Genomic DNA, 18,565 nt, shown 5'->3' on the forward strand with positions numbered 1-18,565 from the left:
CATCCCGGGCTCTCTCGTGTATAAACTTTGCCGACATCTTTTATGCAATAAATAAATAAATCAAATAAAAAAAATAACGTCACTAATTCTGCATGTAAATTTGCATCAGCTCACACTGGCGTAAAATATTCTGAGATGTTTTCTTTTATATCTCAGGAGATATATCACGGACAACAATTTCACTTGAAACTTTTAACATAGATAATAATAAGACTACATTATGTTTATTCCCCATCATTAAACCTACATGAAGAGGGATGATTATTGTCAGTGGCAGCGGATCAGTTTGGTCCTTGTTTCAGCCGTTGTGATGAGGAAAAAGTTCCAGTAATTATTTGATTGTCTAAACACTACAGGAGGCTGTGAAACTAGGTCTCATCGTATCACTGTCATCTGATTAGGCTATACTGTAGGGTCGCTTTGTGTATCCATCCTCCTTTCTTTCTTTCTCTCTCTCTCTCTTTCTCTCTCTCTCTCTCTCTTCTTCTTCTTCTTTTTTTTTTAAAGTCTGCGTCGGCTCCCACTGTACCAGCGTCATCATTCTTTGCTCTCTAGAGGTTTTCAGAGCGTAAAAAAACACGTGACAGTGTGTGCACACACTCTTTAGCAGCGCCTACAGCGATCCCTTTCGGCTTATCTGAGACTTGAACTGGAAAGTCAATCACCACAATGAAAATGGCTTTTTACATGTCTGAAACTAAGTGAATAATAATCATAATCGGCTACCAATATTTTTTTTTTAAAGCTAATTTAGTGATCAAATCAGGTGCATTTATTTCTAAAAGCCCTATAATTAATCATTATTTTCCGTATTGGCAATAATAATAATAATAACAATAATAATAATAATAATAATGATAATAACAATAATAATAAAATGTATTGAGCATCACATCAAAAATGTGTTTGGCAGACTGGCGTCTTTTGTCTATTAAATATAAAAAGTAATTGCTGATAAGAGTGTCATGTTAAATAAATCTAGAATATAAATCTGGGATTTACAATATTTCAACATAGAAATGTATCTGCAGTGATCAAATGAGATTAGGCTACATCCACTGGTCCTGGCGGATTTGGTGTAGTTGGCACTATCTGTCCTGGCTTGAGGGTTTATGACTTTCTGGGAGTGTATCATCTGACTGCTTTTTTCAAGGATATACTGCAAAAACTATGTAGCCGTCACCACCGTAAATCCTTCTAACACAAGTGACGGCGCAGAGAAAATATACTTCTACAATTACTACATATACATGTTGGTAAGGAAAAGTTTGTTTACATTAACTATTACGATACAGCTATTCGGCCGAGTGCTGTTTGCGTCATCTTACTTTTACAGTTGTCATATATCTTACCAATGCAAAATGCGTCTGGCGTTAGGAAATCGAAGATTTTTTTCAATAGCAGTAATCCATCTGAAACTCCCATTGCGGATTTTAACACAAGTCGCGCGGAGATCACGAAGCATCAGTCTGTTGATTTAACGCGCATATTTAAAATGACGACTTTTTACGCACAAGGAAAGAATAACAAAAAGAGTGCAGCAGTGGAGCCTTTTTTTTTTAAATTCCTGCCGGTATCTTGCAAGCCCATATCCTGGCATACAACAGCCGATTTGTTATTGATCAAGTGTGAAAGTGGAGAAAAAAAGAAGAAAGTTGGGAGTTGACAGACTCGCGTGATGTCGCCATCCAAAGGGGGGCTGCCAGGCGCACTTAAGACTTACTGCAACGATCCTTGTTAAAGAGGAAAAAAATAGAGAAATAGACGGATTGTTAGTTAACGCGAGAGAGGGATGGAGGGGGGTGAGGAAGAAACAGAGAGCGAGCGAGCGAGCGAGAGAGAGAGAGAGGGGGGAGAGAGAGAGAGAGAGAGAGAGAGAGAGAGAGAGAGAGAGAGCGAGCATGGATTTGGGCAGGGCTGTGGTTACCCAGCATAAGCTTGCCTTTTCCTTCGGTGACTACACCCCAAGAGGAGGAGCGTAGTGTGCAGCGTAGTAGGCGTCAGGATCCTCAATTTCCAACTTAGCATCTTGGCAGGACATTTTCCCAAGCAAAGCCCCAGTCCGACGGGTAAAAAAAAAAACTTCTGCACGGGCATGAGAGCGGCGGTGCAACTCAGATAAGGGAGCAACAGAAAAACAAAACGAGACAACATATCCGACGGGCAGTGGCTGCGACCAAAATAATCCATCCAACATCTAAGCTCTTTTTTATTTTACCACTTTTACTTTTTTTGTCCTCACCGTTGTCATTTAGAAGCGGGGACAGACAGCGGGTCTGCAGACACACGGCTCTATGCGCTCCGACAGCAGCGCATGAGAAAATAAAGGGGGTAAAGTGCGCAAGTTAAGTGGCTTACACTCTCCGGGCTCCAGCATGGCGTATCCTCAGGGCTACTTGTACCAGCCGTCCGCTTCTTTAGCCCTGTATTCATGCCCTGCGTACAGCACCAGCGTTATATCGGGACCCAGAACCGAGGAACTTGGGAGATCCTCTTCGGGATCTGCTTTTGCGCCCTATGCCGGATCTACTGCGTTCACCAGCGCCTCGCCAGGTTACAACTCCCATCTACCATACAGTGCAGACGCGGCGGCAGCTGCCACATTCACCTCGTACGTGGTGAGTAAACTAAAGGTGATTATTCAGTCTAGTAAGAAGTAAAAGCGAGTATATTAAGTCGATATAGAAGCCTTAAGCTTCCACTGTGCGCTAGGAGCCAAGAGATTAAGAAGGAAATATGCGTTACTGAAGAGTGCATGGATATAAAATTACATAATGTCAGGTCCAGAAAACATGTTGTTGGATAAACAGAACTAATTTAACTGAGTAGTAGACAATTATACGGTTCTCAAGTAAATTGTAGTTTTTATGAGAAAGAGTGGGCAATGCTTTGCTTCTGCGCTCAGAACTGACTGCAACGCGCCGTATGATGGCAATTTGGGTCATCTTTCCTATCATCTTATTCATCTTATTAGTTGCGCCAATTGGAAAACTTAAATATTGCAACTTTTGAAAAATGATGAAAGAAAATTCTGTTCTACTTTTGTTGTATTCCCAGTGAGTGATCGCAACATAAGTAATTCATAGGGACTGATACTAATGTAGGCCTAGTCACTACAAAGAAACATAATGTTGGGCCCATCATGCATAATGTCAATACGTTATAAAAAAAAAATGCAAATTGTATCATTTTAATGGCGGAAATAATAGAAGCTGCATGCCGACATCATGTAAATAATAACCAGGAAAAACAATACAAGCACAAAATCCAATTTTAAATATCTGATCAAGTTGAAACAAACTCCATGAGAATATACTTCAGAACTTGACCTACTGGAGGAAAGCCAATATATTTGTGCGTGTGTGTGTGTGTGCGCGCGCGTGTGTGTGTGTGTGAGTGAGTGAGAGAGAGAGAGGGGGAGAGAGAGTCTGGGTCTCTGTGTGCACGTGTATGTCGATGGATGCGTGTGCGCGTAAGTGTGTGTTCATGTTTGTGTACCATAAGTCGTTTTTAACTTTGATGCAGTTTAGAATTAGAATGAATGACTCAACTTTAACACACTTTTATTATTATAATTTCCTTTTTTTTTTAAATTACAGAGTTCTCCCTATGACCACACCACGGGTATGGCTGGCTCAATAGGATACCACCCTTACGCAGCACCCTTGGGCACCTACCCTTATGGTGACCCAGCATACCGTAAAAACGCAACCCGGGACGCCACTGCCACCTTGAAGGCCTGGCTCAACGAACACCGCAAAAATCCCTACCCAACCAAGGGCGAGAAGATCATGCTGGCCATCATCACCAAAATGACCCTCACCCAGGTGTCCACATGGTTCGCCAACGCCAGGAGGAGGCTAAAGAAGGAGAACAAGATGACCTGGACCCCCAGGAACCGGAGCGAGGACGAGGAGGAGGACGAGAATATTGATTTGGAGAAAAATGACGACGACGAGCCAAACAAGCCCACAGACAAGGGAGACTCCACAGACACAGAAGCAGGTCGGTGGTGCATGGAGAAAAAAAAAAAAGGCAAACAAAAATCATCAATTTTTCATCGCAGTCGTTTCCACTCAGGGTGCAAAATTGATTGCTGGTTAATGGTGGTATATTATTTATAATGGGACAATTGCTTTAAATAATAATCACCTTGAACTCCCCTCGTTTGACTTCTCAGTGGCTGAAATTGCTGGTGACGCAAAGTGTTCAGCAATCAATTTATCTTTAACTGCATAATAAGGATACAGCTGGTGCATTGCGCCGGGTATTCAGCAAAAAAAAAAAAAAAAAAAAAAAAAAAAAAAAAGCCTTTGTATGATCTTATTCCAGTTTTAAACGTTGTTGAATTCTGATTATCATAAGTATTCATATTTGAAACGGAGAATATATTTCTAAATGAAAATAGTCAACATATTACATGCTCATGCTTCAGTTTGTGCCACAGTGTTCGTGCTTGTGTTTATCCTCGTTCATAATTATGGAGAGGAGTTCATTCACCTTTTTAGGGTGGCACACAACTCCACGTGGACAATTTATAGCACACACAATAACTCTTTTTAAGGGAAATATGCAGCTAATTATTTTTTATATATCCCGAATTCAGTCTGCATTGCTGCCCGTTTGTCTCATGATCACCTAAACAGTTTTATTCACTCATTAATGTTACACTTATTTGACAGTAATTGTATTCTTTATTTGTGCTTTAGATCATAAATTGCTGAACCCAGGGGACATAGGCTGTGACAGATTTAAAGAGGAGAACCATGGCAAAGACACGGATCCCCTTCTGAGCGACACGGAGTTAAAAGAGCAGGAGGAGCGGACTACAGAGTTGCTGCCGGATTCCGCAAAACCAACTACTTCGTCTCCCTCGGCGGTGCCCCGGGGGAACCAGACCGTTGCGCAACAAGACAAGCCGTCAGATTTGAGCCATGCAACGGGTACGGTGACCAGCAACGTGACCTCTGTTATCCATTCGCCCCCCTCGGCCCCTAAACCCAAACTCTGGTCCCTTGCGGAGATCGCCACGTCCTCAGACAGGTGTAAAGGCAGCAGCGAGGCGCCACAGGCTTGTCCCGGTTTGGGTCAGAGCGCAGTTATGGGCACCAACGCGTCACCATCACGGTCCTCCCCACAGTGTCCGCTCCCTAACAGCACGGTCCTGTCCAGGCCTCTGTACTACACCTCCCCTTTCTACCCCGGCTACACGAACTATGGTGGCAGTTTTGGACACCTTCACAGTAACCACGGCTCGGTAACCACGGGCTCCACGGCACATTTCAATGGATTAAACCAGACTGTGTTAAATAGAGCAGAGGCTTTGGTAAGGGAGAGCCAGAAAGTCAGAGGCCAAACGCAGGTAGATCTTTGTAAAGACTCCCCTTATGAACTAAAGAAAGGTATGTCAAACATTTAACACCTGATTATTTTCCAGTCACCGCGGACTTTTATTTATTTTTTGTGGTTGCATAAAAAAAAAGACAAAGAACAATGATGAAGCCAATTTCTGAGAACAGTTATTTTCTGAGTAAATGCTTATTCTCAAATTTTTAGTTTCTGAATGGTTAATCCCACAATGTAACAAGAATGGTCTTAATCGCTGCAGCCGCCGGAGTCTATTTGTATTAAAGACTAACATGTATATTTAATGTAGCATTTTTGTATTTAAAATGGACAATACACTATCTTTGAAGTAAATTATGGAAAAAAAATATATACTTGTGCAGCGATTGTTTTGGGGAGCAGTTGTCAATTCCTGATATGTGTCTAAAGTGCTTTAAGGCCAATTCATTTATACGAAATATCAATTCAATTTTTGCACCGTGACAGATGTTTCAATGGCAATTATCATTTCAAAATGAGCACTGGCGCACTTGAAAGAAAAAGGCCTACATTCAGCAAAAGGATGTTGTCATATCTAAAGAATAAAAGGGTTCAGTTTGTTTTGGTTGATGGAAAATATTCATAGATTTTCTGTGAGAGAAAAATGTTGGATATATCACGGAGGTTTATTTTTGGTCCATGCTTTTCACCAGTTTATTTATGTTATTAAAAATACACCCAGGGCCTCCTCGAGCACGTTTCTAAAAGTGGATATTGATATAATAACAACACCGAGGCGCAGTCATTTAACCCAATTACCTATCGTGTTTTATGCAGAGCAATCAGGTGGTGAACTCCGGTAATGAGCTCGATTTTATGCCAAATTTAGACCTCATTACTATTTTCCAAGGCGTGGCAAAGCTGTTAAAAGAGACGCGGCCATGCATTTAGAACATTACTGGCCTATTATATATCATTTGGCGCGTTAGATGTGAAACATTGCTGTTTGGAGAAAAGTGAGAAGGCTGTCATGCACACAGCAGAGACAAGACAGATATTATTATGTAGTGTGCAGCCGGTAGCCAGGCACTGTCCTCTAACTCTTCCAGCTTCTGCAGGTAGGTGTCACACTTGCTCCTAATTTCAGGGGGGACTCTTTGTTAATCCGTCACGGAAACCCATCCCTGATCAAATGGCTTGGTTAAAAAGAAGTGGAGCCAATGGGGCACACACAATGATCACAGTTATTATGAGGATTATAGCAACTTTGACAAGTGGATAAAAAAAAAGGCATCCATTACTTGACCGACATGCAGAACAAAAACAATAAGGTTATTTCCCAAGCACTGAGGATAATGTTTTTTGTTTTGTTTTTTTCTTTTCTTGATGGTTTATTAAATTCGGAGCCATGCATTCAAAGAAAAATAATAATTATAATTATAGCCTCATATATAAATTTGTATTCTTATTATTATACATGTGTATTTTGACCCTTTCTCAGTATTGGAACAGCTGTAGGCCACTAAAGGAGCACAGGCCTAAACTTATTTTCTTCTTTTTTAAAATCTAATAATATATTTTTAAAATATTCGTTTATTCAATGGCTATTGCATTTTAAAGGGCATTTGAACATTATTTTTAGATAATAATAATTATCATTATTATGTGTATTATTACTATTATTATTAGACTACTGATGTTGGTGTTGTTGACCTCTACTGAAGTAGGACAGCATGCTCTTGTTTATGGCTGCCATTAATCTCTATAGTTTACGTTCCCCTTCTCCAGTTTGAAATCTCCCCTGAGGTTTATATAATTCCCTTAGCCTTAATGTCCTCTATTCGGGCCCTCTATTTTAATCTGACAGAGTGTGCTGGAGCAGTGATTGCGACACATCAGCCGGCTAAATAGCATAATTATGTTTTTTTTTTTTTTCGTTTTTTTTTCTTTGCTGATCCCCGCGGGATTGAACTGTTCGATGCAATGCCCCCTAAGAGAGTATTAGAGTTTTATTTGAAACTGCGTTGTTTTCTCACAATATATTGAAGGAGTGACGTTTCACCGGGGGGAAACACACTCACAATTTTTGGAGGTGTAAATCGCCTGTGTGAGGCTAGGTAAATACTGTGACGTTTATGTGTCAAATAGGTTTTTCATGTGTGTGTGTGTGTGTGTGTGTGTGTGTGTGTGTGTGTGTGTGTGTGTGTGTGTGTGTGTGTGTGTGTGTGTTTGTGTGTGTGTGGTGGGGAGATGCGGGGTTACAACAGTGCAAGTCAAGTCGCAGAGCCGTGTAGCTGATATATATTTATACCAATTAACTTTCTTGTTAAAAAAAAAAAAAAAGAAAAAAATACATGTGCAATATTTGGGGAATTACCATCTAAACCGACCAGGAGGAGTGTTTACAGGCGACATAAATCATGTCTGACTTTTTTTTTTCCACTACTGAAATAGCCTAAAACATTTGACCAATTTTGTACAATGCTGTTTTGCGGGAGATATAATTTTGAGGTGTTCTTATTTTGATTTTCAAAGATGTGTAATATGATCATTCGCCTTTTCTCCCCCTAACAGCTGTTTTTAAAATCACACCCAAAGAATAAGAGGTCTTTGATGCTCCTGTAAAGTCTGCATTAATCATTTGGATTGTAATTGATTATAAATAGGAATATTATTATTATGATTATTATTATCTTCATTATTATTATTATGTGCTTGGAGAGTGGAGTGAGTTGATAAAAACGGTAGGGATCTAGGGCTATTTAAAGCAGATGTTATATTTTTATAGTATGACTTGGAGTCGCGACAGCTCTGATGTCACTGTGTTTCTGCTCACCATGTTCACTATAGGGCTGCGTCTGGGAAGAAAAAAAAATCTCACCAATTAAAAAAAAAGATATATTCGATCGTTGATTATACTTGTTCTATTTCTGTGCGTGATAAAAGTCAGTCAATTAACCCCAGATTATTTGAGGAAGCGGAGCGAGAGAATTCGCAAGCCTTCATCATAGCCTACAGGGGAGATCCTCTCTGCAACTTTATACAACTTGGTCCCTGGCTTCCCCTCCACTTGAATGGCGTGTCGGTTCATTGTTGGGATTGCTACAATGTGAGAATACTAAGCAGGGGTGAAACTGTTCCCACGTGTGAAAACGGGGAAATAATCCGACAGGAGAAGAAGCAGAGGAGAAAAGAGGAGGATAAATTCTGTACCCTTCACTCCGACTTTGTTAATGTTGAGCGTTCAAAAGCAGCTTCCTGGATGTTTGGAAAAATGCTTCTTTTTTTACTGTCGTCATATTAATTAAACGACTTCCCCTAAAAACTGAAAATAAAGGCCACAGGCTTTACATGGAAGTCTGAGGGCCGCGATTCACGGCTGATTAAAAATGATTGAATTAAATCTGTATTTTTGTCAACGTAAAATTCATTTTTTGGCTCAACCTTCTAAAATTAAATTAATGCATAATTAGAATTTATGCACTAATGAAGGCACGTCAAAAAAAGACAGGAAAACTATCTGATTCTTTGCCATGTTTTGGACACCAAAGAAAATGAGCAACAGCTTTTTTTTTGCGGGCTACTCTGCGGCTGATGCGGTTTATTTATGCGCGTTTACTCTAAAAGCAGATACGACATTTGTTTATTTCCACGCGCTGTTGTCACGAGGGAGACTTTCAGTGGTGACTGAAAATAGTGCTAATATAAGACTAATGAAGAACAAGAGTAAACCGTGGTTTCTTGTTTGTTTTCCACACTTTTGGGAACGGTAAACTCTAATGAAGTGAAAGTTAAGTCTGGCATCTGTGGCCCCGTGTAACCTCTGCGCCTATTATTGTAAATATCTGCGCAGCCTAGTGCGCAGCTTTATCAGCGGCAAAGCAACGGAATCCACAATTTCAGTGTCCAGTGTTTAAGTGCAGGGGTATTTAGATAACAAAGGATGCAACATGAATGCAACATATGAACGCACGTAAAAAAAAAAAAAAAAAATCCCTTTGCACGTTTTCTTCCTCTGAAAGGAGTTTACGCATCTTCTGAGGCTTGTATATCTCCACGCAGGAATTCACGGCACGGAGCGCAGTGTTTGAGAGGAAAACACATGTTCATACATTTTAAAATTTAATTAAATCGTTTATATGACTTGTTATTTGCCTGATAATCGACTTGAGATCATAGTTAAACCCTATCTTCCATTTGTCATAAACAGACCTGCAGATTACAACCCTGAATGTAGTCTGGCAAGAGATTTGCTGTATGAGCAGAGTTGTGAAGAAACTTGGAGCTGTGGACCAAACAGATTAGACACCTGCCACTGGACAGCTCTGTGAACGCCTGTCGCATGCTACTGTGTGTCAAGACCACAAGGTGAAACCCAAAACCTGTTGATATGCACATTCCCCAATATCACAGGGATTACTCAGCCGACCAAACGGCACTTCGTATAAACAGCATACTGTTAAAACGTCCGTCTACACGATACAACACATAAGAGTTGGGGTCAAATTCAGCTCAAATGTGTAATTATACACCCGCTGTACTTGACCTGCAGGGATTATTCGCAGGGGGTATGATGATCAGCGACGCAAGTGTTGCCAAATGCGGTATAAAAGAGGGTTGAAATAAAAGGAGGGCGGCTTTTTTCAGGAAAGGAGGTCATTCATATCTGTGACTGAAAAGCAGACGGCTGTTGGGATATTTGTTTCCCCTGAATTTTCTCTTTTCCCTTCAAAATGTGCCTTCCAAATTCAAACACCGCCACCCCCCTCCCCTTAAACAAACAAACAAACAAACAATCACTTTAATGCTTTACAGAGGCCAGCTGTGTGCGTCTTTTCTACAACACTCTTATAAGAAATTGTTTGTTTTGCTTTAATATTAGCAATGTTTGCATAATGTGTGAGCAGCTCCTTTTCTTTCAGTTTCAAATGTAAAGAAATGAGCCATTTCTTCTTTAGTGACGTTCAGTAAGGAGTGCAGTAACCGCTCAGGGCTATTTAATCATCATCATTCCCTAAATGAGAAGGCTAATTAAGGACACGATATTTCAGCTTTAGTCTTCTGGCGAGACATGAGGCCAATGTCGATACGCGCCGTGTTTGGGTAAAACAACTTGTAATTCACGAATTCAATTTTATCCCACTTTAAATCAAACAATTTTGACTTCTGAAACGTCTGAATATACACCCACGTTTGGAAACCAAAAAGAAAAGACAAGAAAAAGAAAACAACGTGTCAAGGTAACGTGAGTCTCAAGCCTTAGCCTTTGGCTTGGCTGTTAAGTGGAGTTATAAAACGGTCTTGAACACACTGTAAAGCGACCCAGATAAGGTGGCAGAGAGTGATTTACCACTGTTTTTTTGCACTTCACCGACTGTTTTTCTATTTCTCCATAGAGCTCCTCTGGGAGAGATTACATGTGTAATTTTCAGCTGTGAGATGTTTTAAGTGACCTCCCCCCAACATAAATAAAACATTTCTATGAAGAAGAGAGAAAAAAGAGGGGGGTGAAAAAAAAAAACATTAACGAAGAGTGATGAACTATGAAGTCCTAGGAGGCCAGGGGTTGAGGCTACAAAACTGAGGGAGTCAGTTCCAGTGGCAAGAAATAATAAGCCTCTATTTAGCAATGGTTGGGTTATTAAACTGTGTCCATCATCTTAAATAACAATAAAATACAACAGATATTTTTAAAGGTGATATTTTTAATTTGAGATTGGATGATTATATAAACTTAAATCTATCTAAATCTTCCATAATCTTTTACCTATTTGCTTTTTTTTTTTCAACGTCACAAACAAGTTGTGTAATTCTAATATATAAATGACACACACACACACACAGAGCCCTTCTCTGAAAGCACCTTGACTTCTTGAAAAGGGCTGCTCATTGACCAATCTGCTCTGACAGCAGTGTGGCGTGAGCTTCTGACCCTGTGACTGCAAAGGGTCTGTGTTCAGTGGCCATGTAAGGGCTCACTGGCACTCACACTGGGGGTTTCTGCCCTGCCCTGGAGGAGGTGGCACGCACACACGCACACACTCTCTCACACACACACAAACACGCATACATACGCAGGCGGGCCTTACACTCAACGCCAACCCCCTCAGGTATGCACAGCCACAGAGCAGTAAGTGTATGCATCCAGTCTGGAGGTGGAGACACCGGCAGGTTCTTCCTCCTGTGGCTCTGTACAGGTCCGGCCTGTGTCCTCATCCAGCTCCTCCCCCACTATGGTCACAAGGTGAGAAAGTTCAGCACACCCACTCCTGAAACACTGACTAATGCCAATGTTTTGTGACACAACCCTGCTACCTCACACAGTGCGGCATCCTTCTCAGCAGTTTTCACTCTCACATGCATACCAAAGATAATGTAAAAATAACATAACCGAACGCAACATAAACCAAGTATTATTGATTTCTTCCCGTTGGTTTACACCAACGTCAGTATCTCTGCTTGTGTGATGTGTACATTTATTAAATGGTAATAATATTGTAGATGTGATTTGTAAGGAAACATTAAAAATGGGATTGGACTTTGCAAGATAAGGCCCTCTAATTACAATATTAATGGTTGTGATGAAGATTGATGAACTGTTTTCTTTCAGTGACTTCAGAGGGTCCAGGAGGGAGGAGGGGTACCAAGCAGCCTGACTGTTTATTTACATTTGCCCTTTTTAAATGATCCCTTTCTTCTCAACATCTGCTCCACATTACCACACAGATATCTGTCCTAATGACTGCTATAATGCCTGTGCTCACACTCACTTGCTCAAACATAACCACATGCACATACACTGGCTGTAACATTACCATTATCCACCGTTCACCTGGGACACTTTACCCTCTCTCATCCACCTTGCACAACAAATGGACCCTCTCTCACTGCTGGCCCTTTTTGTTTGCTCTGAGCTCTCCACTTTTCTCTCCCAGTTTGGTGTAGTCTGGTGGATGCAAATGGGCACTTACTTAATTGGATCAGTTCCCAAGATGGAGATAAACGGGACACTGCCTTTTTTTTTTTTTCTTCCCCTTCCCAAGTTATTTTGAGCCATGCTCAGTTCAGCGGTGTGTGGAGAGAACGTTAATGAGGAGGGGCGAGGAAACGCCGTCGCTGCTGGACTCAAACTCTCTGCTCCAGACTGGCCTTCACTCTCACACAATGAGGGAAGGAAGCTGCATGGGACACATGTGAGACTGTATCTCAGTGCCAATTTAGTAAAGTGCCTGCTAGTGATGCAACGCACAGACTGTCCAATCAAGAAACATCTCAACGCCTCCTCTGGTTTTGGTACATGCAGGTAGCTGTTGGGTTTTGTCATTCACCAGACAAATTAGATGGCAGCCAAAATCTAAATATGGAGAAAAACAAATCAGTTTAGTTCATGCCCACGCCTGCTTACACTTGACACCTGAGTGTTCCAGACATTAGCAGATTATTACTAATGAAAATATTTGGCTCTGTATTTTTCTTTTTTTGTCTTTTTCACCACTCATCCAAAAAAAAAAAAAAAAAATCAAGCAGTGGCTGCATGCCAGTGGGAGTGTGTTGGCTGCTGCACCCTGATTAAGGGTGGTTTACAGCCAACTCCAATAGGTAATCTCATCAGAGAGAGGCTTTAAACAGATAAAGACCACCCCTAACTACCCCCACCCCGCCACCCCTCCACCAACCCCTCCAACTGCATCCCTTCTCGCACAAGACCTCCCATCTAACACACTAACTGAGACCTGCGAATACCTGGAGCAGGCTAACATGGCCAGCCACAAACCAGGCTCAAATCATCTATTGACCTCATTTTCAATAAAGGAGCCGTTTCCAGTCTGATGGATGATTTGTTGGTCTTGCATGGAATGGCCATCTGGATGGAAGGATATGATCGCTGTAGTAGGTATGCATCACCTGCCAGCTAGGATTCTCTTTATAGACTAAAGCTTGTAAGCTGTAGCTATGCGTCTGTCTATGTCATCTCACTTGAGCTAATGTGTTTAAAACCAGACTAGCTTCTAAAAGAAAGAAAGGAAAACAACTAATTGAATTTTGCACCATATGGTCACTATTGGCTAAGTTTTGATTTTTTTTTCATCTCAAGTCAAACATGAGCTTATTTTGATCCAATATGAGAAAATCCCTGGTTGCATCTGGAGACATAACAGCACTTCATTCAGTTATCAAAAGCTTTGTACCCGGGCCTTTTGTTACAGAATAAAGAGGAGGAATCCAAAACAAATCTGTGAAAGAACTTCGGCTGTAGTAAAACCCCTTGTCCCACACAGCCTCCCTTTTTTGTTTGGGGAGCTCAGATTGGGTTCACAGTAGCTGCACATTAAGTATAGAAAGATCTGATTTATTAGCTTGTCAGGGGAAGCATTGTTCAAGAAAGCAATCAAAAAGCACTTACCTAGCTCCTCTAAAATTACTGCTTTTTTCACTGGCTAATTTGTGTAACTCCCATGGAGAGGCTGGCAAAGAGTTTGATGAGGCATATAATGATGATTAATGAATTTATTGCCCTGCTGCTCATCAAACGGTTGTAGTATATACTTCTCTCCTTTTCTGCCAATGTGTCGCACAGGCTCGAGAGCGACAGAGGGGCAGAGATGAGATAGTGTTGCCCTCCTCCCTGCTACCTCCCTTTGGCTGTTAACCTGACGGGCATGAGAATGTAGCGGGAGGTCTGTGGGCAGAGTGGGAGCACAATGGACAGTTTAATAAAAGCTTAAACTGGAAATGCGAGTAAACCTGCTGCAAGGGACACATGCTCTCAACTTTCAGCCTCTGATCACTTTTGTGGGAAAAGCTGGGGGTAACCAGATCTACACGGCTTCTTCTGCCCTCCACCACCACCACCACCACCACAGCAACCTCTCACAGGCCCCTGCGCACCACCCATGAACAGAGAAAAAGACAAAAGGCATGAATACAACTACAACACTTTTAGTAACGAGTCAACAATCTATGTAGGAAGCAACAGCCATGCTGTGAGACGAAAGCGAGGTGTTCACATATACTATTATTCTGTTCAAACAAGCCCTGCTCTCATCACAAATGATGATTAACGACTGACGGGGAGGGTAGGGAGTGTGTGTGTGTGTGTGTGTGTGAGTGTGTATTGGTGGTAAAGTGCTTGTGAAGCGGTCACTATGGGGTCAAAAGCACTTCTGCATATTTGCTAAATAAGCCCACCCCCTCCATCCAGCCTGCTCCCACAACTCCTAGGTCACGCATCTCTCCCGTTCAACATTGTATAGGATGTTTACACTTGATTACACTCTATGCCTTCCTATCCCCTGCTCTTTGGCCAAATGTGCTTGATTAAGTCCTTGCTTGTTCACCATTGCTGGCAACCAAAGAACGCATTGTTGCAACTCCCCCCCAACACCACCACCACACACACATCCCCACCCCCACCATCACCCCCTTTGAGATCAGCTCCCTGGATAGGCTGTTTCTGCATTCACTGATTCATTAGGTTGGTCCCTTAAATACATCAAAGAGCTCCTTCGCTCACACAATAAACCAATAAAAGCAATTATAACCCCATATCTTCTAGGCAATGTTGATCTCTTGGGTGTTAACGTTAGATAATGAAAGAGTTTGATGACATAAGTTTTCTGAGAAAGCTTACTTTCTGTCTCTTTCTAGTATGCATATTCTCCCACTGATGTTGGTTCTTTCTAAGCATGCTGTGCAAAATAGCACATGCCGCAATTGCCCCCTCAAATAACATGCATGTAATTTGCCCATATATCATAACCCCAGAATTTTGTAGTCAAAATTAGAAGCCATATAAAGTCTTTGCAAGTATAGTGAGAAGCCTGCACAAATATAGTAGTGCTTTGGCTCTCATGTGTTTAACATTAAATGTTACCCGTTAAAGTTCTTTAAATATTCATTGCCCTCCCTTGCTCTCTTCCTCCTTCTGTTTGATGGAGTGGATGGAAGGGTTTAGGTATGGGCCATTCTGGCTCTGATAACCTCTCCCGCTCAAATGGTGGAGATGAAATGCATTTGTCAAAAGGAGAAATTGAGATTCACTCAGTGCTGCCCGATATTGCTTTCATTCCTTTTCCTCAAAACAAGAGACGGCAACCCAATCAGTGGAATCGGCGTATGCAGATCAAGCCGATAAATTTTTCATGAGCATGTTTCATCCTAAAGCAGATAAAAATGAAGAAGGGGGAAAGTGGTTATTTAACAAAAGATGGATCAACAGAGTGAAAAATGGTGTTGAAAATGAAGTTTCTAAGTGGGTGTTTTGCTTCACAAGCAGTTTCAATTCTCTGACAAGTATGCATATGGTACGACCTATTACGCTGCAGACAGTATGCTAAGTGGGAGCGGTTAAAACTTCCTTTTATGCAGTTTGGTAGTATTTCTAGGATGTCATCTTAACCATGTTGTCTTTGCATCAACTTTTCTGTGCCACAAGTTAAAAAAAAGGACACATTTTCTCTTATTGGAAACACAGTGAACCAACGGTCAGCAGGTTCACTTGCATATATCACCAATAAGTTATAATCACAGTGTCTGTCGCCTGTGGGAATCCTGGAATTTTAATGAATGATGCTTCAGCCTCCATATGCATGAGCTTTAGTCTCTCTGGATAGAGTGAATGTGTGTGGAGCAGAACTTGTTCAAACAATATTTGCAAATACTTTTCATGGTTTAGTTTAATCTAACAGGTGCTAGATGGGTTTGCCACAGTAGAGGATCAGAGGAATGCAAGAATGCTTAATAAATTAGTGAAATATGTTAAAGTCCATTTTATGTGCTTTTTTGTGACCGGCAACTTATCCGACAGCCTGGATTGACCTAATGCAAGTAAAAATCTTTGTGAATACATAAAAATGACTTCAATTTACCCTCTTTGAGTATGTTTATAATGTAGCCTGAACAAATAAAAGTTTTGGGTTGTTAAAGACAGACTTGTGAACAGAAGGTAATTACTCCAATTCCCTACAATGGCTAATAATAAAAGGCCAAGAAAATGAATAAAAATACTCCTTCGACTCATTAAGTACCATCACCATACCTTTGAGCAAGGCATTAAACCTACAGCTGCTGCAGTATGTACTCAACCAACATCCTTGAATAAACACAGTTTGAAAACAAACACTGAAGCCATAATTTCCTAGTGTTTACCTGAAATATGGTTAAAAAAAACGATTTAACTACCTTCACATGTGCTGGTGCCCTAGCAGAGGACGACTGTGAGATCTCCTCCAGTCCTTGACCTGTTGACTGACTCACAAATGTGCTGACTTCATTAGGAGGTCACCAGTCAGCGCTCGCACTGTCATTAGTAAATACATGAGTATTGACACACACATATAAAAACCTTATGCACATTATGTCATCGACTAGTTTTATCTACAAGGCTACAGGGCTCCAAGTTGATGAGGGGTCACCCAACCAATTACAACTGTTCCACCTGAAACAGTCAATAGCAAGTAAAACCTTGATTCATTATCAAAATTGCATGGATAAAAATGCAAAGTAAAAAAAAAAAAAAAGATATATGGATCGGCATAATATGCGTACAGTTAGACAGTCCCAGTTTGTGTGCATAATTGCTTTAATGTGGGCTATTAAGCCTAAGTGGATATGATTTTACTGTCTGCCCTACATTCAGTATGATCCCTGCCATGATCAATACTTATGATTTGTAAGTCACCAGCCATCGATAGCATAGTGTGATAGTTAAGTGTTTGACCTTGTGAGGAAGATCTCTTCTTGTTCTTGAGAATATCAAAAGGACAAATTGATGCTGGAGGACAAAGCAGAAACACTGCAAACACAAGAGCTGTAGACACAGACAGATGCACTTTCTCTGTGTGTGACTTTTACAAACTACGGCCACCGTGTTCTTTTAACATTCACATTATTAAAGATGCATCACGTGAGGCTTTTGGTAACATTAAAAAAGTAAGACTTTTTAAGACCAGCTATTACATGCTGCCATAAATAATAAGTATAATAATAAATAAATAATTAATACCATCATAATCAATACCATCATATTGAACATCTGTATGCAGGCAGGAGGAAGGGATGCAGGACGGGAAAAATGGGCTTCGACTGGGCTTCTGGCCCGTACATTCTTTCTCAATGTATGACCTGTTTAGAGTGCTTCACCGTGTATATAAATGACACAAACACACACACACAAACACGCGCTTCAGATTAGACGTTGAGCCTGAGTGACTTAAACAAGAAAAGATAAGTCTTTGTATGGTGACAGATGGATAAGCAGAGCTATCTCAGCCTGTAATCTTGGAATAGTTTGAGACACTTTGTGTTTTGGCAACAGACGAACACGATATGTGATCTCCCCCTGAATGAATGAGCAATAGTGTTTTAAGAGAGAGGGATCTGTTTTTGATTCGTGTTGTGTCATGTTTTTACCGTAGGCGATCAGACACCAACATCTGGCGTGATCACCTCCAAATCCAACAAAAATGTCACTGTAAGATAATACATGAAACCAAAAATCAGAAACACCAAAGGTAAATAGCTGCTTTGCATGCACATATTTGAGGTCTGTATATCATATTTTGTATTTGCCTGCCCACAATTGTAAATGTGCATGCATAGGTATGCAGTCGACTCAGGTTCTGAGGGTCCTAGACCAATTAAGATGTTCTTGCTCACGATCAATGAAGAAAACATCAGAGGGGAAGAACTCCCAGCCTCATTAGTTTTAGCGAACCCTGACACTGGTCAGTCAGTTGTTGATGAAGATCTACTCTCAGATCTCCTGTGTGCATGTCTACATGTGTCTGCATACACATGTGCATGTGTATTTTACAACAATACACGCGTTTGCAATTTAATACAACCACTTTGAAACATGCTGAGGATATGTAAGCATCAAAGACTTTACTCATAAGTGGTGATTAAGATACAAAAATCATTCCAACCTCTTTAATCTGCCTGTCAGTCATTTATGTTATCCAGCATTGCATTATTCTTGTTTCAACTTGTCCAGAATCTCATGTTTCCAGTCAAGCCGACTCTGACTGGAGGCATTTCTTGACCGCTGGCTGGAGCAAAGTTTTAGTGAATTCTGTTTCTATGGGTGGATGAATCTAAAGGAAGCAGAACCAGAGGCTTCTAACACAACTCAATAGTCAAGTGCTGGTAGCATGAGTGGCCGGAGTACACAGGGCTATTAGATGTGAGTGATACGGTTGAAGCTGCTCTTGTGAACTTTGCTGTGACTTGATGCTTGGTA

The 18,565-nt window shown here is 41.0% G+C and overlaps 1 protein-coding gene across 2 annotated transcripts; it reads left to right on the forward strand.

Moving 5' to 3' along the window:
* Positions 1-914: 914 nt before the first annotated feature.
* irx5a (iroquois homeobox 5a) lies at positions 915-6,853 on the forward strand. 2 transcript variants are annotated; one of them, XM_042407193.1, is made up of 3 exons: positions 915-2,633; positions 3,600-4,005; positions 4,710-6,853. In XM_042407193.1, the coding sequence occupies exons 1-3, from the start codon at positions 2,376-2,378 to the stop codon at positions 5,417-5,419; spliced, it is 1,374 nt and encodes a 457-aa protein (XP_042263127.1). In that variant the 5' UTR covers positions 915-2,375; the 3' UTR covers positions 5,420-6,853. The 2 variants fall into 2 exon arrangements, with proteins under 2 accessions (XP_042263127.1, XP_042263133.1); XM_042407199.1 differs by having other exon boundaries at positions 915-2,618.
* Positions 6,854-18,565: the final 11,712 nt, after the last annotated feature.

The sequence above is a fragment of the Thunnus maccoyii genome, chromosome 1 (genome assembly GCF_910596095.1).
Source record: "Thunnus maccoyii chromosome 1, fThuMac1.1, whole genome shotgun sequence".
NCBI classification, from domain to species: domain Eukaryota; kingdom Metazoa; phylum Chordata; class Actinopteri; order Scombriformes; family Scombridae; genus Thunnus; species Thunnus maccoyii.